The 26867-nt window shown below is 48.5% G+C and overlaps 1 protein-coding gene across 1 annotated transcript in view; it reads right to left on the bottom strand.

The window, feature by feature from the left end:
* Positions 1 to 23092, bottom strand: part of TLL2 (tolloid like 2) — a 96947-nt gene extending 73855 nt beyond the window's left edge. The window contains exon 1 of the mRNA XM_086616241.1: positions 22942 to 23092. Coding sequence (XP_086472367.1) covers positions 22942 to 23092 — 151 coding nt within the window. The remainder of the gene's footprint in view (positions 1 to 22941) is intronic.
* Between the last annotated feature and the right edge of the window lie 3775 nt (positions 23093 to 26867).

The following is a 26867-nucleotide window of genomic DNA, read 5'->3' as shown; positions in this document are numbered from 1 at the left end:
CGGCTTTCCCAGAAGGGGATGATCCTGCAGGAGACAGTGATGCCCCAGATGGGAACTGCGCTGCTAGCTCGGTGTGACACAGTGCAGAGCACAGGCTGCTGCGAGGACACTTGGTTCAGGGAGACAACTAGAGCCCCCTAAACCACCCCATAAGAGGGTTATCTCTGGTCATTCTCTGTCTGTTTTAAAGTCCTACAAGAAAGCCTGAAAAAAATCCAGTAATTGCCTTTTCTCATCATTTGTATAAACAGGATCTCCTGCTTCCCCTTCTGCAGCTCACACACCTTGTCTGCAGCCTGTTCGAATACCTCTCTGAATTTGCACTTTTAGAGACACATGGCAGAGAATCCAGCCAGCCCGCCCACCCCAGCAGACACTCTTCAAGTTCATCATCTTTGCGATGGCAAGCATCATGAGATCATCAGGAGCACACCATGTACGAACACTGCACTCACTGTGCAGACATCCCTGTGCAGGACACAAAATCCCAGCGCCGTCCTCGTGGGAAAGATTTGCATCCTGCCATGGCCTTCCTTCAGGTGGTTCCTTCTGATGTCCCAAAACCTCTTCCTTTCCAGTCTAGTCCTATCAGCAACGCTCCTAGCACTCTGCTTTCACTGCTTCCTCACCCTTTTATGACCCTCACTGCCATAAAATCTCCTGTCTTGTCTATCAGTGTTACTGTCCCACATCAGCTAAACTGCACCACCTAAACATCCACAGCAACCATCCCTGCACTCTCAGCAACTCCCACCTTGGTCCACCCCATCGCAGCTGGCACATATGGAGCCAATGCTCTCAATATTCAAGGTCATTTTTTGTTGTCCCAGCCATACACATCACAGTGAGCATCTAGGGCTGTGTCGCAACACACTCCTCCCAGTGTGCAGAGCTCCACAGGATTTGAAGTTCAGAGCCTGTCACAGCTCCAGTTACAGAGGCATCAGTTTTGGGTGCAATTTCTCCCCATACGAATTTGCTCTCAAGATTTGCACCCAAAAGCCACAGCAGTCACAATGTTCTGCTTTCTTCAACAAGATCTCATTACTCTCTATTCACTAAGATTCATAGATCCATAGATTTCTAGGTTGGAAAAGACCTTAGAGATCATCGAGTCCAACCGTCCCTAATCCCCATTAAACCATATCCTCAAGTAGATCATCCACCCTATTCTTAAACACATCCAGGGATGGGGACTCAACCACCTCCCTGGGCAGCCTATTCCAGTGGCTGACAACCCTTTCAGAGAAGAAATACTTCCTAACATCCAACCTGAATCTCCCCTGACTAAGCTTATGCCCATTTCCTCTTGTTCTATCACCCATCACTAATGTAAAGAGCCCTTCCCCTACTTCCCCACCATCCCTTCTCAAGTATTTGTAGGCTGTAATCAGGTCTCCCCTCAGCCTCCTCTTCTCCAGGCTAAACAGCCCCAACTCCCTCAGCCGCTCCTCATAAGTTTTATTTTCCAGCCCCTTGACCAGTTTAGTTGCCCTTCTTTGGACTCGCTCCAGGAGCTCAATATCTGTCTTAAAGTGAGGGGCCCAAAACTGGACACAATATTCCAGGTGCGGCCTCACCACTGCCAAGTACAGGGGCAGGATCACTTCCCTATTCCTGCTGGTTACACTATTCTTGATACATGCCAGTATCCCATTGGCCTTTTTGGCCACCTGGGCACACTGCTGGCTCATATCAAGCCGGTAGTCAACCAAGACCCCCAGGTCCTTCTCCGCCAGGCAGCTCTCCAGCCACTCTTCCCCGAGCCTATAGCAATTCTTGGGGTTTTTATACCCCAAGTGAAGGACTCTGCACTTGGCCTTATTAAAGCTCATGCCATTGGCCTCAGCCCAACTATCCAGTCTGTTCAATTGTTCAGAAAGGTGCAGAATTGTGCTTTGATCAGACCTCAGAGCTTTAAACTAGTGTGTCGATACACAAGCATACAAGTGTGTCGATATACTAGCATACAAGTCCATCTAGCTAGCAAGATGGACCTACAGTCTTCTGTTGACACAACTGATCCTGCACCAGCAATGAGCAATCAGGAAAGCAGTGAAGGGTTAAATGTCATTACATCAATTCATCTTATTTATGCAGCAAGTGCCCACGAGAAGTTGGTCTTTATCGGCACACATCCTGTAACATTCTGGTTCTCTGTTTCACTTCAAGCACTTAACTATATCTGGGTGAGGACACGCTCCCCACTTCCCAAGCGAGCCAGCTGCACCCTTCACTCGCTGAAACATCAATGACAAAAGCCTGCTCAAGAATATGCATCTGTTTCACGTATGGCTCATATGGCTAATTTAAACAGTTTCCATATGTTGCCAGAAAAACTGTGACCGAATGCTGCTTGCAAATAAATGGGGAGATTGTCTGCCTTCCACACAGCAAGGTTTCTCCACACAGCTCAGAGCAACAGCTCCTTTGTTCCCAGGTCTGCCTGGGCTTCCCCAGCCCCTTCCGCAGTCAGATGCTGCTGACTGGCCTGAATGCTGCCTCCTCCCGGGATCATGCCACCACAGCAACACACTTTAGGAACCACAGTGAACAGACGTTGGAAAAGACCTGTAATGAACACCTCAACACATGAAGATCTATCAGATCAGGCAGTGCAAGCATCTGGTTCCGGAGAAGCTACTTACTCACAGGACAGGCATGGTTTTTGCTCAGCCCTCATTCAGACGTTACGATCGGCTGCCAGGCTGTAGCTGTTAAGAGTTCCTCAAAGCATAAACGAAGCTCTGGGGCTCCACGTAAGCTATAATTTCATGTTTCCACATTTTGCTGTGTGCCATCTGAAATTCGCATCTCACTTTTGATGTCCCCTTTGTGGGTTCCTGCTCAGTTCCAGCCTGGCAACAGGTCATTTGCCATATCACAGCTAAACCACATCCAAATTGATTGTCTGTAGCTGGGTAGATGGAAGGGTTGAGCAGATAGACAGTTAAGGCCTTCACCTAGGGGCACCGCTCTCCAAAAGGTAGAGCTGGTCAGGGAAGTGGGCAATAAATATCTCTATTTGGAAATGCAGAGGAGGCTATTAGGAGGACTTAAAAATTCAAAGGGGAAAGTACATGGATGCCACTATTTTCCTCGTCAATAATGGCCTGTTATACTTGCATCCCAAGAAAGCACAGTGCAGAATCTGTGCCTATGGGAACACACCTTGTGCAGTAAAAGCCACCTCATCTCTTTAGGCAAAGCTTGCTGAAGAAGGCACCAAACAGTTGTCCCAAAGAGCCATCCAAAGATATGTTTCTCGGCCTGTCCTGAAGAAGTCAAGCAATTTTCTTCAGTCACAGAATACAAGGTAGAGCTAGATGTCCCAGCTTCCCATCCCAGTGCTCCACCATTAGAGACCAGCACCTCAGTGCTGGAGTTACCTTCCCTCTCTTGAGGCTGAAGGGTTTCAAGTCCTTGCCACTTCACAGGGCAGTCATGCCACAGACAGGGCAGTCGGACCAAGCAAAAGATGAGAGCATTCAGCTCCACGCTCACTAGCATGCTGGGCTGTCTCCCATTGCCCAAGGCAAGGGGATCCATGTTCACTACAGCTATCCTACTCCCACACATAGTGGCCATCCCAAGACACAGTTAACCAAAAGCCCCCCTCAAATCTGACGTAGGGTGAAGCACATGAAAAATTACTCATGCAATTGATTCGCATGGTTTCCGTCATTCACAAATTCCTACGCATAAAGGGGAGGCATCAAATTTGCACGTAACCGATCCAGACAGCTGCAGATTTCCATAGGCAGCGAGTGCCTGCCGGCAGAAGCCGCTCCTCATGTAATCCCTTTAAACAGCTGAAATGAATGAAAACAGCATGCGATTCAGCGTGCTAACAGCAGCCACCACTGCCTCCTCCACTGGCAGCGCAGGGTCCTCTCCAGTTCAGCCTCTTCCCGTGGGTCCAAATTACAGGAGTTACTTCATGCCCTGAGCTCTGCAGGAAGCCTGGAGCACCTGTGAGTACAAGAACGCTGCCCTTGGAGAGTGCTCGGAAGGCAGCCAGGCTCTCCGCTGCAGTCTGTCTCCTCACAGTAAGGTGCAGCTTTTGGGGAGGTCACCGCAGAATGCACAAGTCTCACCATGAACAGAAATCAGTACGCTAGAGATTGGGTTTAGAAGGAAAAATCAACACATTGCCACCTCCAAAGGCAAGGTGGTGGAATTCATACAAAACATAATTGCTAGTAGGCAGAGCTCCACACTGGGATCAAAGGCTATGACATCAGGAGGATCTCAGGTGGAAGCTGCTTGCCATTTAAAGGCCCTTCGTGGCATTCAGCATTATCACATCACAGCAGATGTGAAGAGCCAGGATAAAACTATAGTGCAAGTAATTTGAAGGAGGCATCATTAATCCTTCACCTCCTATGGAAGGCCAGAAAGAGAGGCCAGCCTGACTGACCTCTGTCCCCTGCTGCAGCAAGACTGGCTTGAAGCATCCAGCAGAAGATGACATTCAACAAGGCTTATGGTTCATGCATATGCAAATACGGTTTACTTTCCACACCTCCCTAAACTGCAAACTCATTCTTACTGCCTTCCAGCCACATTTGATCACTAATACATAAAATCCTCTACAATTTCATGGAAACGGAAGGTCCCTCAGTGAAGATTAATCATGACTGTCCAGACAAGGGAGCACGATGGGACAAGCACATGCACAACGGAAACACCATCTCACTGTGCACGCAGCTCGCAGAATTGTTGATTTACATACCCAGAGGCTGATGGTTTTAACTCTTTTTTTCCCCGTTCTCCTTTCCCAGTCACTTGTTCCTATGGCCTCCCCAGTGCCACTATAAGCATTCGCAGGACTGGGAAGAAAAACAGTAAAAACTAGCTTGATTTTACCAACACAGTAAAAACCAGTAGTTCTCAACCAGATCAGTCCCTCTTTGTGCTCAGTTCCCAGAGCTCACTGATACTGGGAAAAGGAAGATGGGAGGCAAGACTGTCTTCCTCAGCAGCAATCCAGACTTAGAGCCAGAATAAAGTGGCCATGACTGCAGCCTCAGTGGACACGGCTGGCTTAGAGAGCAGCTGCTGAGCCCTCCTCAGCCAGCGGATCGTCTTCTACTTCAGCACACCCATCCCTCCCTTTCCAGCCTTGTCCTGAAAACAGAACATCACCCAGAGCTACTCATCCCAGGCCTCCCACAAACACTCACAAGGTTACATCAAATACACAACTCCGAATGGGCACCATAACCCCTTCTGCTGGCCATTCATCCCTGAAACGTCCCAGCTGCCCTCTGCACATTAGCCTAGCCCTGTCTGAGGCAGGGCTCCAGTCTCCACTTTGCGGCGGCAAGCACTTGGCACTTTTGTAAGGGATCTATGTGCTCCTGTGTCAAATACCCAGAAAAGCACAAAGGTAGCAAGGAGCCTCGGAAGGACTGCTGGCACAGCTCGATGAAGACCATGGAGGAACACTGATGCAGAACATCGGCTCGCACTCTGCCAGGGTGCCACTCAGCTGTCTGAAAGACAGAGGCTTTTCTCCTCCTTGCTCACTGGGCACCCCCCTGGCTCTGCAAGAGAAGAGAAAGGATCCCTATCACCATCAGTCCCCTTCACCCCGCAGCTGGATCTGTTCCAGGAGCAGCATAATGCAATTGCGTGATTAGCAACTATCACAATCATAAGTGGGGCTGGATTGAAGGTGCAAAAGTGAACTTCAATTTTGACGTTTCCCAGCCTTAATAAAATGTCTTTACACAGGGAATGAAGACAACTTCTTCCCCTGACAAGCTGTTTGTGCCGTCTGGATAGCAAACAGCCTTGTGTCAGGAGCGTGCCTGTCTTTGAAACAGGAGGTTGCAGTTTGACAAAAGCAGAGTAAAGGGGAGAGGGGACAGAACTGCTTTGAGACGGTTGCCAGGATTTAACAGTGCCAGTAAGGTCTCTCTGCGTTTGCCTTGCTCTGAGGCAGTGAAGCCCTTTTTGGCTCAGGCTCTGAAAGCACTTCCCAGCCACAGGCAGATCGATGTCGTCAGGAAAAAAACTCCAGCTCAAAGAACCACAAACTAGAACTGGTTCCTGGTTCCCATTTCCCGCAGACGTGAGCCAGGCCCTGCCACGAGCACCCATGGGCATCAGCAGAAAGAAGGGCCACCAGGGCCATCAGCACCACTGGAAAAAGGAAGGTACGAGAAATGAGAAGTGGTTCATTTATTGCAGAAGGACACTTGTGCTGGGTCAGAAGGAGGACTCAGTGCCTGGGCATTTGCTCCAGCAGCTGCTGGTTTTCAGCACCTCCTGCTCCTCCAGAAGATGCCAGGGACAAGAGGTCAGCTCAGCAGGAGAACCTGAGGGAGTTGCAGCAAACTGCTTTCCCTACCATCATTAGCAGAAAGGATGATCAGGGAGATCTGCCCCCTGCTCACCCCCTCAGGGAGCAGGATTCCCATGCCAGCTCTGGATCAGCAAAAAGCAAAACGCAAGCACTTTCCAGAAGGGCTGCCACCATCAAAATGAGTTTCCAGCTATTGAGGTATTGTAACAACTCAGCAGCAGCAAATCTTCTCCCCCTCATGTCGGTTTTCCCTCCACAGCCACATCAACACCACAACTTTTAACCCATCAAATGCTAGTGCTTCCCAGCATGGTACATATCTGTACTTTAATATTGACCTAGCACAAGATTGAAACCACCATAGACCAGCATTCCTTAGCATGGAGGTCTTCAAGCTGTACTCTTCCCATTCCCCTCCAGATTTTGTGCAGACTTGCAGTACAGTGGGGAGCAAAACTCCACCCACTCTTCATGCACGTGAAAGAGAGGACACAGCTCCCTCACTATCAAGACACTGAAGTGCTGAGAGCAGGCAAATCCACTGGTAAAATGGAGTATTAGTAGGGTCTAGAAGTCTGAGAAAGTTTAGAAATGTAATATTTAAGGTAGTCCAGAAAACATAACTCTGTTCCTAACATACCACTCCTCAAACAAAGCAACCAACGCGTGACAATTGCTTCTCCACACTCAATTATACAAGTACCCTCACTTCCATGGTTCATTCGTTTATCTGGACACTACAGCCATGCATCAGTCTTCATCAGACACATTCAAATACTCCACAGTATTTGCACCATACACATCACTCATGAGATATGTTGATATGGAGACTGCTGAACTACAATGCTGACAGAGGGGTGATGTAAACATGCCAACTCAATTTTTATTTTACTCAGCCAGGAGGAAACTGAGAGCACCAAGATTCTTCAATTTTTTGTGTCTCTAACAGGAACTGCTGCAATAAAAGGATACTGTCATCATCACAAAAAAAAAGCTTGCATCCAGCACAGAGATTTATACTTTGTATTTAATGCTGGTTAGGGAGAATGAACATAGCTCATGGTGCCCCTGCTGCAGGACATGGCACAGCTGTCACGCAGGAACTGGGTATCATCAGACGCAGAACAAGTACTTCCACGGCTGGTGATGGCTTCACATGCTAAGGCTGGTTTTGTCTCCTCACCAGGTCTGACTGCACAGGAAAGGTCACAAGATCAATGACAAAAGGCGACACAATGGGTCAGAGAGCAAGGGAAAGGAGGAACACATCAATGTAATTCTCTGGGCTTACTGCTAGTGGGCCCTTTTACATCTACACACTAGATGCTGAAAAGGAATCATGACTCACGTCAAACCTCATCAGCTCCACTAGTCCTAGATGGAGGGCAAAAAGCCATTGGGAACTCTGCAGAAGACAACCCAAAGAACTTCACAGATCTAGAAGCGACATAAACCCCAAAATACTCCCCCAAAAGAAAATACAATGCACTGCACTAAATACCCATGCTTCTGCCATCAGTAGAGAATACTGTGTATAAACTGCCCAAAGGAGGTGCACTGTCACTGCATGCTTTCTAAATGCCATCAGAACAAGGACAGATTGTGAACTTTCACAAGCTAGGAAGCGCTCCTAACAATTGCTCTTCAAAGCTGCTCTTTTCTAGACACCCCTAGGTCCTAAGCAGAATCCCAAACTAGCTGAAAGCCAGTTACAAGCTCACGCAATCAAAGTTTCTCTGTGGACCAGCACGCTCTGGGTTCAGAGCAAGCCACAGAACCAACTCACCCACAGTCCTGCCTTCATATTTCCTTCTGTTGACACTGATAGAGGACATATATTTATTCTCACACATCTCAACTTCTTCACCCCATCCAACACAGCTGACTGAGGACTACTAGAGATCTACTACTGACTCTATAAAGATTCTCTTATTTTTTATTCTTAACCTCACTGGCTCACTCACTGACTGCCTGTGTGAGGAACACCACCAGCAGCCACCTGTAGATGCCACAACACAGAGCTACCTGTCTGTGTCCACTGTACAACCATATCACAGCAGCCAAATGCTTAGCTGAGACTAGGTAAAGAACAACTTGTTTATCATCTTTCTCAAAGGTCCAGTACTAAGGGCACAAGGTCCTTGCCTGAAATCAGAGCCGTCACAAACACAAGGTGCCTTCTGAAACCATGCCTTCAGCTACAAAACCTCACCAAAAACTCTAACAAAGTAACAGGAGTTTCAAACTTCCAGTACTAAAAGATGCCCAGATACTACAGTGGTGAGCACATCCTCTTCCTACACCGTCCTTCCTTCCATCACAATTTGTTAGATGCTTCCTTGGAGAGGACAGGCAACGGGGGAGCAACAGCATGGACCTCCTCCAGTCATCCCCTCTCTACTGCAAGTAAATTAATGGGCACATTCAAAATTATCCCTCAAACTTGAGTGGTCCAATACTCACCTGCAAAACGTGCTGCAGAGAAGCACTAAGCAATTTCCAGGAGGTGTGGAACAAGGCTGCTACTGTCCTCAACATTTCCCCAGCCAGTGTGAGCTCAGGGTTCTTAAAGACAGGATTTTCTTGCAACAGTAAAGGATGAGTATTTTGTTCTATTAAAAACAGCTGTGTTCCTCTGAATCTCCCCTAGACAGAGACAACTCATGGGAAGCTTTGGTCTAAAAGGAGACAGGAATGCAAACTAGTAGGCAACACTAACAACACCTGACAACACTAACAACACCTCTGCAACACCTGATGCACTGACTTGCACGTGGATAAGAAAAGAGTAAAGGGATGCTGCAGTTAACCTCTGGCACTTCTCATCCCAGGAGGCTATGGATGCTAAAAGCTTACACAGGTTCCAAAAGAAAGCAGATGGAAGACAAATCTATCCAAGATCATTAAAGACAATGAACTGTCCCTGGCTCAGGAGTTGTGAAGTCAACTGCAGTCAGGGAGATTTTTTGGATGTACCCCTCTGTTTTACCCTGCTTTTCTACATCTCTCTTGGCATTTGCTGCTGGCCCAATGGAAACAGGCTACTGAGTTTGTCTGGAGGCAGATTAGCCATTCTTACGTATTAACAGTACATTTCTAAAGGATCATTTTAGCTTTAACAAAGCTCCAAACACAAAGGAGTGGATTTCTAAAAGGCATTTAGAAAGTGTTTTCCAAGTGCTTATCCATACCTTTGGAGTCCCAACTAACTTTAAAATCCTAGTCTGAACTACCTGTGATGGAAAAGGAGAATTTTTATAGAGGGCCTTTAATAAAATGGCAGAATGGAACCATCTCTCTGGGATGTTCCTAGAGACAAGTCACAGTAAAACGTGCAATATGTTGGGCATTGAATGACAGGGCAAAGAATGTTGGCAGAGAAGGAAGAATGTGGTTACCAGCCGGCAAACTACCGCACATGCAGAACCACAGATCAGCCTTCATGGCTGGAAAGCTCCTGCGATTCCCCTCACTTGTAGTTTTATTCTGACCCAGCTCAGAGAGCAACAATAATGGGCTGGATCATCCCTGCCAAACCCCAAAGCACCACAAATGGTTTCAGAAATGGAGGGGGTGTTCAGAAGAGCTAGCTTTGCAGGGCCCAACTTCCAGGCAGCGAGAGGGCGAGAGAGAAAATGCAAGGCTGAAATCACCCCCAGACACATTCAGCTCGTTCAAAGCTTCCAGCAGGGAGATTTAGCCGAAGCTTAAAGCAGTTCTCTGTGACTCTTTGTCATAGGAGTGTAGGTACAAACAAACAGGAGCTGGGACAAAGGGAGTCAACACACATTTTATTAGTAAAAAGTTAATCGGCTTAAAGTGTGCAACTAAATAAGCAAAGCTTACATTAAAGTGACCCACCAAGAAAAGATGCCATGGAAATAAAGTTATAGGAAATACAATATAGTCTCTATGTTCTTTTGTAATCCAGCATGATAAATATTCATGATTCTGGGTTAATGGGGTACCCAGCTCTCAGCCACCACAATAGTTTTTTGTTTATTCTCAAGACCATGAACTTTGGAACCATGGACCTGAATTTCAGGACTCTGCATTCATGCATATTAGCAAAATTCAGGGCAAGGCAGGGGGATGGAGACAATGCCAAGACCTTGGCTTGTGACAGTGTAATGGAGGTTGCTGGCAGGTTTTTGATAATGAGTTACAAGAGCCCAGGGAAGCACAAGACTTCTGGTGTATCCATCACCCTCTCTGCCTCACCACCAGCAGAAGGATGAGAGAAGAGGCCCCTGCAACACAACCCCATCCCTCATCTCCAGCCTCTGCAGGGCATGGTTTATTACAGAGTTTCCCTCTCCAGAGGACAGCAGCATCCTCAGGCCAGCTCTCGAGGAAGCAGCAGCTGCCTGCATTGCACAGCAGCATCACAGAGCAGCAAAGAGGTCTTCTCCTTACATAGGAAGGAAGACCTGTACGCCCCTAAACACAACCCCTTGAGCCTTCATATTGACTGAGGGGGTATTTGGACATTCTGAAAACAGTCCTGCAGGGAGAGGCCACCAAGCTCCATCTCAGCATTCACATCAGACAGTAACATCCTTCCAAAGCACATTTAAAAGAGTCCCAAATCTCCCAGGCCAGTCCCACATCCAGTTGATCCTTTGACAGAACCCTTTTCTGCTGACAGCAACACTGCCAGCTTTCCCAGTTTTGCTACAAGACCTTCCAACATCTCTACTCCCAATTGTATTAACATATACAGATTATTAATGAGGTACGTTAGGAGTCTTTGGGGTTAATGAAGGACACGAGGAAACTTCTTAAAAAAGACAACAACATAGAAACTGAAAGTTCAAAGCCTTGAAAGCAATAGGAGGAAAACAACTCTAAATGCTGAATCAAATGCTTTTTAAGACTCTTGAGCTTGTTGGTTTGTTTCTCCACATCCATTCACAACTAAAACCAAAGACTATGATCTGGTAAGGTCTTCAGAAGCTTTCTGGTATATTCTACTGAACAAAATATTACCCTCTTTCCCTACAAAACCTTCCCATTAGCTTTTCCCCCTTCTCCCACGTAATGTACTGAACCATGAAAGCAAGCCTCCAAACAGCCTGGCACCAACCATCCAGGCGATGTTCTGCTGAGAGCCAGGAGCGCAGCTCTCCACTCCACACCTCTGCCAATCAGCCTGCTTGGTCTGCAAACACAGCTTGTACCCCTTCACTAAACCCTCAGGGTTTAATTGCCTATTTTAGGAAAGTGCAGCCTAATATTTGTAAATTAATCAATCAGATTTGTTCTTCATGCATCTTCCTCTAGGAAAACCCAGATGACAAACCTTGCCACAGCGAGCTTTGTTTCTCGTTTTGGGCAAAGCTCCGCGTTCTGGCCAGCTGAACCTGAGCAGCAACAGGACAGGCAGTGCAAAGGCCAACTGCTTCTTCAGAATACAGCTTCTTGTAACAATATAGAAGTCTAAAAGAAACAACAAAGCTCTCTGAGATTTTAAGTCTCTGATGCTTCAAATGCAATACTTCTACACAGGACTACCATAAAAATATTCATATGTAAAGAAAAGGAATTCAGCAAGAGTCATGAAAGTTTGGAAATTAATACAAAAGCTTCCTTCTGTTGGAAGGAAAACTATTTCTCTAACTAGTAAAGTATCTGCCTTGAATCACAGAAAGGCTCTGTTTAAAAATCAAATACATTAGCAAAGAGCAACAGTCTTCTCAAAACCAAGGCATCCTGCTCAGACAGCAAGTATTTAGCGTTTACCTTATTTTATCTTTGCAATAGCTGCATTAGCATAATGATGACTGTCCAGAGGGAGGAATACATAAACATGCACAGGAGGAGGGGAACCCCTTGGGAAGAAAACCCTTTCCCCATTCCCTGTGTGGAATTTTGCACGGAATGTCCTGTTCTCCCTGAAACAGGGGACACCCCCATGCGCTCACACCCAGCTCCATGGACATGCCTCATCCCCTCACATTTGCCACAATCCACCTCCGTAACAACAAGCCAGTGGGACAGCCCAAACCTGGCAGCTCCTTCCATTTCACACCGAGCAGAGGTGTAGCAATGAAACACACAAGCACTGCAAAATCATCAGGACCTAGTCGCCAACACCACCCAGGAGGACGGAAGGAGCTGGCACGCTTGATGATTTGCGGGTCTCCATGTCACGCATGCTTGCAAACCCCATGGCAAACTCACCTCTGCCAGGAGATGAGGGATTGTACAACAGGCAAAGAGAGCAAAAGAATAGAAAACTCTCTTCTCAACATCGAGACAAAAAAGAGGGCAACCAGGAAGTTTTACCCCTCATATCAACATCCCATTACTAACCAGCAGTTTACCTTGACAACAAAGCTTTCCAAGAAAAGGCAGAGACTTGGGCACTCAAGCAATGCCCTCAGGAGATCTTACTCTCTGCCCAGGAAATAGCAAAAAAAAAAAAAAAAATCCCCAGCATATCACATATCACCTTCTTACTGAAGCATGACAAAGAGGAGAATATATGACAGAGGAGGCCAAAGAGGGGAAAACCAGAAATCAATAGGATCTAACAGAGCGTGACGGAAAATCACTTCCCCCATAAAAAGAGGTTACTTGCCAGGTTAATGAATCTTTTCTGTTCCGTACTTAGACACCCAGGAAATGGAATGGGTCACAGGAGCATTGTGGGTGGGAATGCAATCCCTAGAACATGCTTTCAAGAACAATCAAAGATTAGAGATTAAATCCAGGCAGCGGTCAACTGCACAGCACATCAGCAGCTTGATGCACAGACCAGCTGCAGCTCAGAGCAAAACACACTTCCAACATCAACAGCACAGCAAATAAGAGGCTTCTCTCCACTGCAAAAACAACCCAATGGGCCCCTCCAGCCCCCCCGAAGGGTCAGCCGCACGAACTGGAGCATCTCTGCCTTCCCAGGTCAGCAGTGCCAGCAAGGACAAAACAAACTGCTCTGGAAGTCTCTGAGTGACTGCAATAGGATCACGAAAACCAGTCTGCACCAGAAGTCACGCTGTGCAAATAACTCTGAAAGCTCTTGGCCCCGCAGCCAAAACTTCTCAAAACCCACTTTTAGATAAAGACCTGTGCCTTACTCTTGTTGGGAGTGCACAGGCAGCATACAAACCAACAGAGAAGCATCTGGAAAATGGCAGGGTACAAGATCTGGTAGCCACAGAAGGCTGAACTAGACCTCTGGAGACTCACGCACAGCCAAAGCCAAGTGCACACAACTTCAAACTGCAGTTTCTTCTGCCTGGAGCTCGACTGACAGACTCCATAAAAGAAGGGCAGATCCTTGCTGTCTTATCACTCCTCTGTCCACATCCAGCTTGAGCTACTGACAATGAGCCACCCAAGGAACAGCCTTACTTCGACCAAAGATACTCAGTAAGGCAAATGCAGGTGCATGACTTCCAACCTTTTCAATACCACCTAACTTGTAGGTCGCTATATCAGGTTCCCTCGCTGCCTGCCAGGATCACTTACCTACTGCTTTTTCTCAGTCTGGAGCTTCTTCACTCCAGTATAGTTCAAACATCTCTGCCATGTAGCTGTCCAAGCTTCTGCAGTAGTTGCCTCATTTGCTACCCATCAACTTCCGCAACAGAGACGTGGACAAGGCAGCCAAAAGTCCCCTTTGTTACCTCCTATTTGATGCAGTCTCAAGGTAGACACATTGCACAGGACACCTGTTCAAGAGAGGCAGAGTTCCAGTGCACATCATTCGAGTCTAACTTCATGCCCAATGAGCTACATCACAAGCTCTGAAGTACACCTAATGCTGACATTGCTGCAAGAAGGAGTTTTGACTCTGCAAGTCCAGAGCATCTAAGTGTTTTTATATCTGGGGAATTTTAAAGGAAAAATCGATGCCTTACTGAACCAATGCCTTCATTGCACAGCATCCCATCAACACACACATCAGTGCGGACAGTCCTCTACTTCCACAACAGACATCTGCCCCTGGAGCAGGACAGGCCCTTCTACCAGGCACAGCCAGCAGCAGCAGGAGGCTGAGCAGTTTGTAAGCAAATCTCTCTCCTCCAAACTCTGCTCACAGAAATGAATGAACAACTCCCAGCGAGTCTCACCTGAAATTCAGCATGCAAAACACCAACCAAACCAGATAATTTGCCAAAGTTCAGAGCAAGTGAAAATGCTGCTGATTAGGCAATGCTATTTGCAGGCAATGCTATCAAAGTTCAAAGTCGCACTGACAAGGCACAGGAGACGGGCAACACCTGCAGCTATGACCTGAGGACTGCAGAAAGGTAATTCTCAGCACCCTCCAGGATCGTATCAACCAGCTTCTAATAACCAGACAAAGGGACTCGACCATACTCCAACACTAACTCTCAACAGGAGGAGATAAAACGCTCAGCAGACTTGAACTTGTGTCTTACAACACTGTGGTGCAGTTTGCTCAGCAAACAGCTCTGGGGTTCATAGATGGGGAGGTTAAACAGATGCTTTTTGCTTGGGTGCTGACATTCACACAAATACAAAATGACTTGAGAGGATGTGAATTTCCATTCAGGTCTAAAGCTGAGCTGATTCATGGACCAGCAGCAGCTGCGGGTCTCTGGCAATTTGGATCAGTCGAAACAGAGGGTGATTTACCAGTGGCTGGGGTTTCGCATGGGCTTCCTTCACAACACGCAGTTAAACATTTCACTCCATTCCAAGCCAGGCTGACACAAACTGGCCAAGAAAGAGCAATCAATCATTGAGAGTTCTTTAATCAAGGGCTTCCTTGCACATTTAAGCAGTTTTCTATTGACAGGGAACCTTCCTGTTCAGGAAGCGCTAGAGTGGATCTGAACATCAAAGTACAGGTGCCCTTGGAGATCAGCATTTTTGGGAGCTAGGCTACAACAAAGGAGGAGGGAAAAAGAAGCAGAAGACCTAGTAGCTGAATCAAAACAACCGTCAGTTTCTACTCAATCATCCATCCATTCCGAGCAGTGAAAGCTCATCTCAGCACCAGCTGTAAGCAGTATTGTTGCAGGTTCATACCTGGAACACTCACAATCCAGGACAAACAGGTCATTCAGTGCCAGAGGTGCCCTCTTCCCTCCAAGGCTGCCAATCTCCAAAAAGAGCACACAGACCTCCCCATCGGGTCAGTGTTCTCCTCTGCTCCAGCACCATCTCCTTGGCACAGACAGCTCTGGGCTCCGATTCACAGAAGCCAGCCACAACATTTCCCTCTGGTTTCTCGAGGGCAAGGTGACATTGGCACAGCAGCCCACCCATTGCAGCAAATGGCCCCTTGCATCACACATAACACAGCAGGTAAATGCACATCATAGCACGGGGCTGCTGTTCAGATGAGCAAGGATGGAAGAACCTATGGACCGCTGGGAGAATGGCATGATCTACTGGTGGTGTGGGAGAGGAGACAGGTACCCCGCAGGCTGTAGCTATGGGAGGATGCACTGCAGAACACCTGAGGCAGAAAGGAGAGAAGGATTTGAGCCATGCTCCAGGCAGGGACTGAAGAGAGATTCAGGAAAAGGGAGGCATGGGAATATCCGAAATGGATCTGTAGGAAACACAGAGGGAAGCAGGCACAGAGCACAAGGGTCTTTGCAGAAAAGGCAACTTGAAAAAAAAAAAAGGAAATGGACATATTAGAGAAAGCAGGCTAGCAAATCCAGCATATTAGGCACACGACACCTGCAATTTCCCAAGTACAAATGCATGAGCCTGAACACACTGCAGAGAGTATTCACAGTTACCCAGCTCTTCCCCATTCCGACTGGGGCAGCAGCTGCTCACCTGGGAGACATCCGCAGGTAGAGTTTTAGCAGTGAGAAAGAGGTGCTTTACCAGTGAAATGCAGCTAGTTCCTGGGTGAGCCATCCAGCAAGGCACAGACACACTATGCAGGAGGTCTGGACAGGAGGAGAAGAAAAACTCCAAGCACGACTGTGAAGGTAGAATATAATTACACAAGTGGAAGGTACCTCAAACCAAAATCCTTGGCTTTGAGGATTTTTGAAGCCTGGAAGACTTGCAGCAGTTTCTAAATGCCTTTGGCTGGAGCTTTGTGACTTACTAATCTCATGCCACAGAACACCAGAGGAACAAGCAGTCTTCCTTGATCAAACCTGCGCAGGTTACGGTCAAGGGCATACACCTCTGAACTGCATCCCAACTGCAAAGTTCAATAAAAGCTCTACAAGGCCTTTGTGGAAAAGTTATCCATGACAACTTCAAATGCCCCTTCCCCACTCCACCAGCCTCCTTTAAGGAAATAAAAGGCCCCCTGTCTTAAGTTTGCCCATCTCTTGTCAGGTCCATTGCTAAATCTCAAGGCACAGGTATAGCACTGAGTGTTACATCTCACGCAGGACATGCAGATCCAACACACCTCAAGAAGTGTCAAAGATCAAGCATGCTTTTGTCAGATGCCAAGTAGACAGCTAAACACTGGAAGGACTTCAGACTCGGACCTCAAGCGCTCCTTTGCCCAGTGATTATAACGTTTTGCTCTCAAATTCCTCAGGCCAACTGCTTCCATACCTGAGATCTCAAGCTGCAAGAAAATGGTTAGTGGTTATTTTTTCTTTAAGCCACAGCCATTAGCTTGTGCTTGGCTAGGATTATAATAAAAGCCACCTTAAATCTTCCCTTTGAGGGGGAAGCTTCAGGTGCAGCTCAACCTCACTGCAAAATACAGCCTCCCCAACGGCAAACAGCTGTGTCACTGAGTGTGTATAAAGACAAAGTGTCTCCAGCAGTCTTCACCCACCTGTTTTCCATTTTGTAACTGCTGTCACCTCCCCAAAACAGGTAAATTAAAGACTGAATAGTCTGTTCTCTAATTCTTTCCCAGACCACCCAAAAAGACTCCATCAACTTCCTCCTAGAGCATTTAACCCTTCCTGCAACCTATCAGGGAAAAAATGTTAAGAGGAATGATTGCTTGTGAGAGCCACCTTCTTCCTCTGCAGTTAACATGATGGATCTGTGTTTCCAACAGAGAAAACAGCATCTGCATCCAACTCAAAACCCAAGCATTATTCAAGTGATTCAAACATTACAGATCCTGTCTCCCCTTTCTCATTTGATTACCCCCTCACAAGGCTTTCAGTTCCTAACAGCAAATTCCCCAGCTTCCTGCAGAAACATCTGCATGTGACTTCAGATGTTTGCACCCCAACCCAAATTAAATTCACTGCCTCCAGAACAAAAGGCACTACACCTATACAGAGGGAGAGCTAGAAGGAACAAATGACAGCAAAGCACAAGTTACCTGTCTCTGTGTGAGCTTCTCTCAGGATAGCATTCAGGGAATCTGACCTCCGGTGTGGGGCATTTGAAAGCTGGTGGATCAAATCAGGAGGTGGAGCAGGAACAGGGACATACAGTGGTATCCTGTGACTGGGCAAACAGGATCCGCCCTTGAAGGAGCAGTGGTTCAGCGGGAAAAGCTGTTCTATCGTGGCCAAACTGCTTCTCTTATAACTCTTCTAGTGACAAAGGAACAGCAGAGACAAGGAACTGAGCAGAAGTCCCAACAGGCCCCCTACTCATACCCCTTGCCTCAGTTCTTCCCCTTTTCAACACTCCGCAAAATCCCTTGGGACTGACTTGCTTTGCTGGTGCCATCTCCCTGCCAGAGCCCCGCTCCCGTTCCGCAGCCTCCTCTCACCAGCTCTTTCTGCTCAGGAGCTCTGCAAGCAACGGCCCAGTGCAAAAGCCATTTCTCTGATGAAAGTCTCATGGAAAGAAGCTGAACTTGCTTGCAAGGCTCATTTGTACCTTTGTGCAATTCCTCTTCAGTCTGGCGGTCCTCAGCACTGCAAACCCCCCTGAAGGGCACTCAAGACACACACAGGCAGCAGCAGCCCCCACCCACGGGGCTGGGTGGGCAGGTCCACCTATCTCCTAACGCAAACACCTGCACAGAGAAACACTGCATTCACCTGTTTAGCCTGGGAGTCAAGACTTGCAGGTTGGCCCACGTCCGGACTTGGCCAGCCTATAGACAGGACATGTCACACCCGAATAAACTGCCTAACCAGGGCAGAGAGAACTGCGCCAAGAAACAGGGGACTCCAACAGAGGACACCCCCAATGGATCCCACCCTGGAAGATGAGCTACCCAGGGAAATGCCAGGCTGCGAGAAGCAACACTGCACCTCCAGCTTGCAAAGGGCAGGAGGCACCATACTAGCAGCCACAGTACCCAGGAACCAAGACGCTGAGACCAAACCACAGCTTTTTCTCCTCACCAGGTGATTCGGCAAGTGGAAAAGAGCCTCGCCACAGGCTTGCTGCTGGCGGGAACAGGTTATCAAGCCTGTAAATATCCAGGGGACAAATTATTTAGTGCCTGGCTCTCCTTGCTATTTATGTCTGCGACCTCCCTTGCTGACTTAAGCTGGACTATACTATCTCCAGAGGTCACTTTGAACCTCAGAGGTTCTGCTCTTCACCTCAAATTAAAGTTCATGTAAGCTTGCACCAAAATAACTGCCAGAACAAATTACAGCCTATTTAATTCCTTTGGTTCCAGTTCACCTGAGGAGCGCCAGAAGGATGTGCTTGTTTTGTTTACCATGCATCCATAGCCGAACCCTGCTGCCTGTCTGTCAGGCAGCCTCACTCAGACCCGCACTCTGGCCCCAGATACCTTTAGCTGGACCCTCCGAGCAGCAGATCTATCGAAGCACATGTCAGGCTTACCACATTTTTCCATCTGTAACGGAGCAGATCTGGGGCAGGAACCTTTGCACTGTTCCCTTTGACAAGCTCCAGCGACCTGCCGCAACACTCAGCAAAACCCAACCAGCAGAGTCAGCACTGCCACCCTCCCTGGCAACTCAAACGACAGAGCAGCCCTGCCTCAACTGCCCCTTTAGCAGCCTTTCAGGCATTTTGCCCACTCTTCCTACCCTATCAAAAACACAGGAAAGCAGCCACAGGTTAGGAAAAGGAAATTCTGGATCGCTGAAATTAAGAGGCTGAGCAGCCATGGAGTTATGGCCCATCAGCTGAGCCCTGGTAACTGGAAACATGTTTATACCAGCAGCTCAGTAGTTGCAGTGATTTAGAAGGTTCCTGCTCTATGCTGTCCATCCTGCCTTGCTGCTGGAGACTATTACGCCCTTAGCTAATGCAACAGAGGAGCGTGTGCCAGGCTTTTCACTCCCTGTCTAGCAGATCAGCCATCGACAGCCTGCACTCAACCTCAGGGCATGAGCTGCAAGGATGAGGAATTGGCAACCTTTCACTTCGTAACCTGCCAGATCTAAATCCATCATGGCTCTGGGTCACAGCCATTAGCCTGCAGCAAAAAAGTAGTAAAGCACGGTACTTTTAACAGCTTTGGAAAACACATAAGTGGAGCAGCAGTTTGTCTTCGCAACGGGCTAAGAGCCTGCACACAACCTGCCGCCACAAGACTGTGCACAGGAGCCCGTGCCTATGGCAGCAATAGGAACATTACTGCAAGTCTCTCAACACCAGCTCTGTTTCCACTGACCATCAAAAACTTTCCCTCACAAAACATACCAGCTACCTGAGCTTTTCACAGCAGGTCTGCAACCACTGCTCTCTCACCAGTCATGCTTCTAGACAAATATTGACACTCTCCCACCAGCGGAGAAACTCAGGCTCAAGGAACTTAAGACAATTTGTCACTGCCATAGCATGCCAGGAAGACAGCGTGATGGACTTCTTATACAGGCAGTAGACAACAGCCCTGACATAATCCATGTTAGAGGGACAATTTCATTAGAGGTGTGTTCACTTCGTCTCACCGGAAACAGACCTTTTCACGTGTTAACCTTGGCTGGACTGACCCTTTGGGATGGTGTTTTCAGCAGTGAACACCTGCTTAGCTCTATTAATGGTCTAACACTGGAAGAAGGCGGCTGCAAATGCAAGGCAGGGGGAGGAGGAGAGGCAGGGTCTAACACAGGTCTGTGTGGTCTTGCTTGCTCTGTTTTGGGGCTGACTTTAAAAACTGGTGCACAGAGTACACATTCAGTGCACAGTGATAGTACATGGCACATAAGGAGTGTCTTTTGCCCAAGTGCTCTGCACTTCAGGTTGATACAGCCAACATGGAGAGATCTGATGTTGCATCAGAGAGCCAGAAAGCAAAGCCAGTCGGGACGGATTGAGAGAGTCAGTCATACGGTCCATAGAGAAGAAGACTGAAACTTGAGAAAGCCGCTAACAGTCTATACAGGTGAAAAAGCCTGCAGCAAAGCAGGAGGCACCGTACTGTCCTCTGCACCCACTCAGACTCAGGGAGAAAAGCAGACTTAAACCGTGGTTCTGGAGCCTCAGGTCAGACAATAGGAAAGCCAAAGCAACACCAGGCTAGGCTGCCTGGCAGCCTCTGCCACAGACAGATGTGTGCCCGCACTGTCAGAAAAACCAGCCTGGCCCTGGGCTCCAGAAAAGGACTGTGTGACCTCCTGTGTGACGGTCTTATTCACTCCTTCCTCTCTATTGGAAAGAAAACATTGGAAAAGTATTACAGGCATACCCTGAGAAGTCAGAATACAAAGATCATTTCTGCATTTGATCCTGACTGAATTGAATTGAATTGACAGGAATAACACACATAAGGTTTTTCTGCCCGCCAGTAGAAGAGGTGAGGATATGTAACACAAGGAGGCTGTCGTTTGCAGTCCAGGCTACTCTCTGTGTACCTGCAGAAATGAGAGGTAGAGAGCCTGGAAGATGGGGGAACTGTAAGAGAAAGAAAGGCTCTTACAGCAAAGGCAGGTAAATGACAGGTTGGGAAAGAAATTATTTCTTCTCCTTTTCTGCCACAGGTTCCCTGTCTGATGTAAGTCAATTAAAGTAAACGTTCTTTATGTGATTCTTAAAGGAGCATTCTTCATTCTCCACGTGCTTTCCCTGACAGTAATACCCAACGGTCCCAAGTGCAAGTGAGGCACATCGGAGATGATGCCATACTTTTGAGGAGAAAGCAAGGATTACACATTTTCAGATGGGAAGGCCAAAGCACTGTACCTGCAGCTCTCCAGGTCTGAACCACAGCCGTATCACTAACACCTAGTTTCACTGGAAAGAGAGTGAGACCAACTCATTACTGTTTAGAAGCAGACGCAAATACAGTAAAGCATGTTTTGGTAGGCTGGGTCTCATACTGATTAAAAAGAATTAAAAAAACTCCACCAAACCATATTTCAAATCATAAATGACTTACTGATCAAAGCAACGTTTTGTGGAGAGAAGAGGACCGAGTTGAATTTTGGAATAAAATCCACTCTTTGAAACACAGCCCACGTACAAGGCCAGTTAAACAACTCGCTATACAAGACAGAGGGGCTCCGATAGACATTGCCTCGACAGAGCTCGCCTATGTGAGCAGATATGGCTACAAGTCCCCTAAAAGCAGTCAGGAGGGAGCTGATAACAAGGGAAGCTATCACCAAGCGACACTGAGGAAGGACGAGGAGAGCATTCGGGGGGCAAAGCCCCAACTCAAAAGAGAGACCAAGAACACACAGAAAGAAACGCCTTACTTTTTTCGATTCCTACAGCATTAAGAAAATAAGATTTTGCACAAAGTTACCTGTAAAGGAATCAAGACTAACAAGGTATCGATTGCCAATTTCCCAGCAGAGAAGCCATTCACAAGACCACAACATTCACCAACAGCTGGAACCAAAAAGGAGGAATAGTCATATCAAGAGTACAACCCAGTTTTCCTAAGAGAAAACCTGGGCTGATGCTCCCTTCAAATTAAGCTATTACAGACGACAGAAGCTCTTGGAGAAATCAATTGGTTTAAAAGGGTTAGAATGAACTCAGAAACAACTGAACACAGTCTAAGACGGGAACAGAACACTCCGTGAAAGGGAGAGAGGCAGCAGCTGGAGGCTTCCTGGAGAGGATGCAGTAACTTGCACGCAGTAAAGTATCTGGATTCGCAGGGAGGCCCGGCTGGAGCCCTGGGCTGGTCGCACCGGCTCCCTGTCCGCCGGGGAGCCCGGGAGAGCTTCTGCGCCAGCGCGCCCGCGAAGCGCCAGCGAGGTCCTGCCTCTCCGGGGCACGCACCGCGACTTCGGGCCGGCCGGACCCCGCGACAAGTTGAAACAGCTGCCAACAGGCTGCAAAAACGCACAGAAAAAGCTTATACGGAGCGCGGGGAGAGGAGAACACCAAACACAACACCAAAACGCAAAGCGCCGCCGGACACGTCCCTCGTGTGGGAGGGGCGGGTAACAGGTGGGTGAGCGAAGGGATGGGGGGAGTGGGGGATAATTAAAAAAAAAACAAAAAACCAAAACAAACAAACAAAAAAAACACCAAAAACAAAACAGGAGAGCCTCCTAGCCGGGGTTGCAACCCGCAGGTAACGGGAGCGGCGAGGGTAGCAGCTGGAGGGCAACCAGAAACCCACACACACCGGCGGGACGAGGAGCAGCGGGGGAGCTCCCGGGGTGCCCGCTGCGGTTTGGGAGAGCAGCGGGATGCGGAGGCGGCTCCCGACCGCGGGGCTCCCACCGCAGCCAGGTCAACGCGGGGCCGGTCCCGCCGGGCGACACCGGGATACCGAGGAGCGCTTCGCAGGGACACCTGTCCACCACCGCCGTGCTTGCAAACTTTCTCCCGGAGTTGCAGCCCGCCCGCTCCCCTACCAGCTTTGCAAGGGTCGCGGTACTCCATCAGCTCCTCCACCGTCTCTGGTTCCCCCGCCGTTAAAGCGGCTCCCCGGCCGCCCGTCCCCGCGGTAGGTAGAAGCAGCAGCGATAGCAGCAGCCGGCGGAGCGGGGCGGCCCCGCGGCCCATAGCGGCGGAGAGGGCGGCACGGCTACCGGCGCTGCGGGCACTGCGCGGCGCCACCGGCCCCGCCGCCGCGGGAGGCGGAGGGGCGCGGCTGCTGTCACTCAAGGCGAGGCCAGCCAATCACGTCCGCGCCCGCGCCTCTTCCCCGCCCCCGACGGACCCCCGCGGCCCCGCCCGGCCCGGGGCGCGCGGACCCGCGGCCCGGGCCGGGCGGGACCGCGGGGTCCGTCGGGGGCGGGGCAACCCGCTCCCTCTCCCGGTTACCGGACTTGAGCGACAAAAGCTCGGATATTTTAATAATAATTGTTATTTTTAATAATTTAATTGTCATGTTTATTTTTCGCCCCGAAACAACAACCGTCGCTTCAGGGGCAGCCGAAGAGAAATAGCTCCTCCGCTGCCAGGAGAAACGGTATTTCGCACTGCAGCCTTAAAATCCGCGTGTAAGCGGAGTCGCAAGACCATGGATGGAGAAAGATGGGGCAAAACCAAAACAAACAAACCAACCAAAGAATGGGAGAAATTAAGGAAGATGGGGCAAAATGTCAGGGTGTGCTCTATCCCTCTCACCCATGTTTGAAGCATGTTACAGCAGCTTTCAGGGGCAACTGGGCTGTGTTACTGGAAAGTTGGGATTTGGGATGATCCATATACAGCGAGGCCTGGGAAATCCATCAGACAGATCGTGCGCGAGACGCTCAGCTGCATCAAAATCGGCACCATGGTATCCGAGCTGGTGGAGCCCAGGTGCCCAAAATTGTACGTTATCTCGGACATCTTTTAACAGCAGAGCGTGGGGGTAACACATCGGAAAGCATCATACTTCAGGGCTGCTGGCTTGAGATGGAGGTGATCTGTGCAGGTGGGATGTCTCTGCCATCTACACAGTCATCCCCCCACCCCACCCCCCACCCAGGAAATGGCAGATGCCCAAAGCCCTGCCACCTCGCTGGATGCTGAAGAGTCTTCAGAGTTGTCTTGCAAGGGCCAGGTGCTTCCGTCTGAATTCAACACTGCATGGGAAGCTGCTGCTCAGACAAGACGTTACAGTCTGAGGCTGCAGCAATAGTTATGGATCACTCACCTGTCCTCACGCTGCTCAATAGATGTGGCGTTACGCAAAGACAGTACAGATGCTATACCGCTGAGCTGAGAGGCGTACAGGCTCAGTGGGGTTTCTTGGGGTGAACGCGCATAGCACAATCTCCCTGTGCCATAACTCTGCTCCTTCAGCTGAGTACTTCCAAGCTCCCACAGCAGGATCTTCAAGCAGTGTTTCCCATTACAGCACTGCTCCCAACCCTCCCTTCGCTCAGGCAGACTATGGCTTGCCACCAGCTATCCATAAATTTGTCACTTCTCTTCTAGGCTACAGCAATGAATGATACTTGAGCATAAAAAGGCACAAAGTGATTCGGGCATCTCCTCAGCAGCAACGCAGGCTACTGCAAACCATTCCTGCCTCTGCCCCTCACCCCCCATTTAATGTTAGCTTCCCAGAAAAGATAAAGTCAGGAAATTAATATCCTCTCCAAACCTTCACAGAGGCCAAAAAGGCTGCATCGAACCCTGGCATGAAGACCATGGTCAAAAGCTCTGCTGATCGAATGCACTAGAGTTTTCTCAATTGGTGAAAAGCCCATCTGGTAAAGACAAACAGCTGGCTTGGTGCATGGAGGAGACTTGCTCCCACAGGAAGGGGAGGCTGGCGCGAGTTGTCCACTTTCCACCCCAAGCATCAGGTTCTTCACCTGTCTTCTCTAACACATAGCACTGAGGAGACATAGCCCACACAGCTACCCAAGGGGATAGGTCAAGAAAGGTAAAAAACAGATGTCACGTAAACAACTACCAGCAAGGTACAAGACAGTACAGTAAGGGCACTCTAAAAATATTTATAGCACAAGACACCTTGGTGCATGTGTTGGATGTCATCGTAGCCTCTGCACAAGAAACACCTCGAGGAAAACTTCTGACACCAATGTCTTTCTGTCTAATTTACATTGTCCAGGGGCTGTAATCAAGGTGATGGCAGTCAGGTATCCACCAACACCTCAGAATCTCTCCCATTGTCCTTTGAACCGTGATATGAGATGGAGCAAGCTGACCGTTTATTCCCGAGGCCCCCAATATATGCAGTAGCTGGTCCATGCTAACACCCAAGACCTGCATTCAGCCTTTAACATCATCAGTTCTCGCAACAGATTAGCTGAAGACACACTGTGTTTCCTTCACTTTGTGTATCCAAGCAGGTCCCAGAGGATCAGAAGAGAAACCTGAAGGACAGGGATCAGCAGTTGGGGGAGTCTGGGTCATCCATGAGGGGAAGGCTGATCCCCTTCTGTGCTTCAGAAGAATTCCCGATTCCTATGAGACGAGCACTAGGCGATCCTTTCTCTCTACTCTGTAGAGGTGGTCCTGGCAGCACTACTTTCTGAAGGTATGGGAAGCTGGAAAATAGAAGTTTGAATTCTTGCAAGGGTGGCTCCACAGCTTTCCTGACCAGCATCACAGATCAGCAGAGCAAGCACTGCCCTTGTCAGCAGTGTGGAGATTTGGGCTGTCACCCACTAAGAACAAAGTTTTTTGACTGCATGGAAACTGTTTGCGAATTCTTTCCAGAACAGCAGCCTATGCTGGGGAGCCCCACCTCTTCTGCAAATAGAAGCTCTATTATAGACACGGATGGGCATACGAGAGGACATCCTACCACTTCGAAGGAGGAAGAGGAAAGGAGCAAAATAAAATGTGGATCCTTAATTGACCAATTAGAATGAGCTCATGAGGGAGTTCAGAGGAGTCTATTACTATTATCCGCACAGGAACAAAAAAGTTCTCCCACTACAGGAGACTCTTTCTGGAAGTCCATTCCCTAACGTCAAAGCTGCTCCACCCTTCTAGAAATAGCTCTCAGCAACAATCATGGCATTTTGCAACCAGCAGCCAAAGCAGCGCACCCAGAGTAATGACTGCTTCTCGGTGTTTAGAAGATCAGTTCATGTCATCTTGACTGGCAGGTGCCTCATCAGTGCACAAAAGGAACACTAAAAGCCCTGTGAAAGTATCTTTTTCATCTGAGGTGGTAAAACAGTCAGTGAAGTTTCACACCAGCAGCGTAACTCATGACAGCAACAGTTAAATATCTGAAAACAGAACAACCTATATCCGTCACTGTCAAAGGCAGCCTTTTCCTTTGCAGAATCTCCTCCTGTCCAATACACGCAAACAAGATCCATTGTCTTTTCAAGCCTCGTCAAGCAAGAATGCACAGAGCTTTTCCTGAACAGCATCCATGAGCAAAACTGTGTGGGAGCTACTTGGCGCTGATGGAATATCCCTGCACACAACATGTCCTGAGGCCAAAACACACACACAAGTTTGTTATTTTTTTCCACAAGACCTGCTTCTTCCCTCTTGCCAACACTTGGGTCCATCAAATCTTCTAACAAAGTGACTGAGGCACCACTCCTGTGGAGCCTGTCCCACTGTGGATTCCTCAGCTGTCTCCAGATTTACAAACAGAGATCTCAGTTCCTGGTCTTAGGTCCCCAAGCATGCTAAGGTATTTCTTCCTCCATGAAGAGGAAAAAACTACTATGAGGGCAGATGGAGCCCTGGAGCACATCTCTCAACCCAAAGCATTCTCTTTTCTCTGCATTTCCCATACCCCTCACTTCCGCTTAGACTCATTTCATGGTTTCCTTTCTGGTAGGGAACAATCCCTGCTGCAGGTTTAGCCCAATGTGCCATGCAGCACTTCTATAGGCACTATTGGGCA

Source organism: Tauraco erythrolophus, chromosome 9, assembly GCF_009769465.1.
Source record: "Tauraco erythrolophus isolate bTauEry1 chromosome 9, bTauEry1.pri, whole genome shotgun sequence".
Classification (NCBI taxonomy): Eukaryota; Metazoa; Chordata; class Aves; order Musophagiformes; family Musophagidae; genus Tauraco; species Tauraco erythrolophus.
Note: the sequence above shows the minus strand (reverse complement) of the source record. Positions and strands in the feature narration are given on the sequence as shown.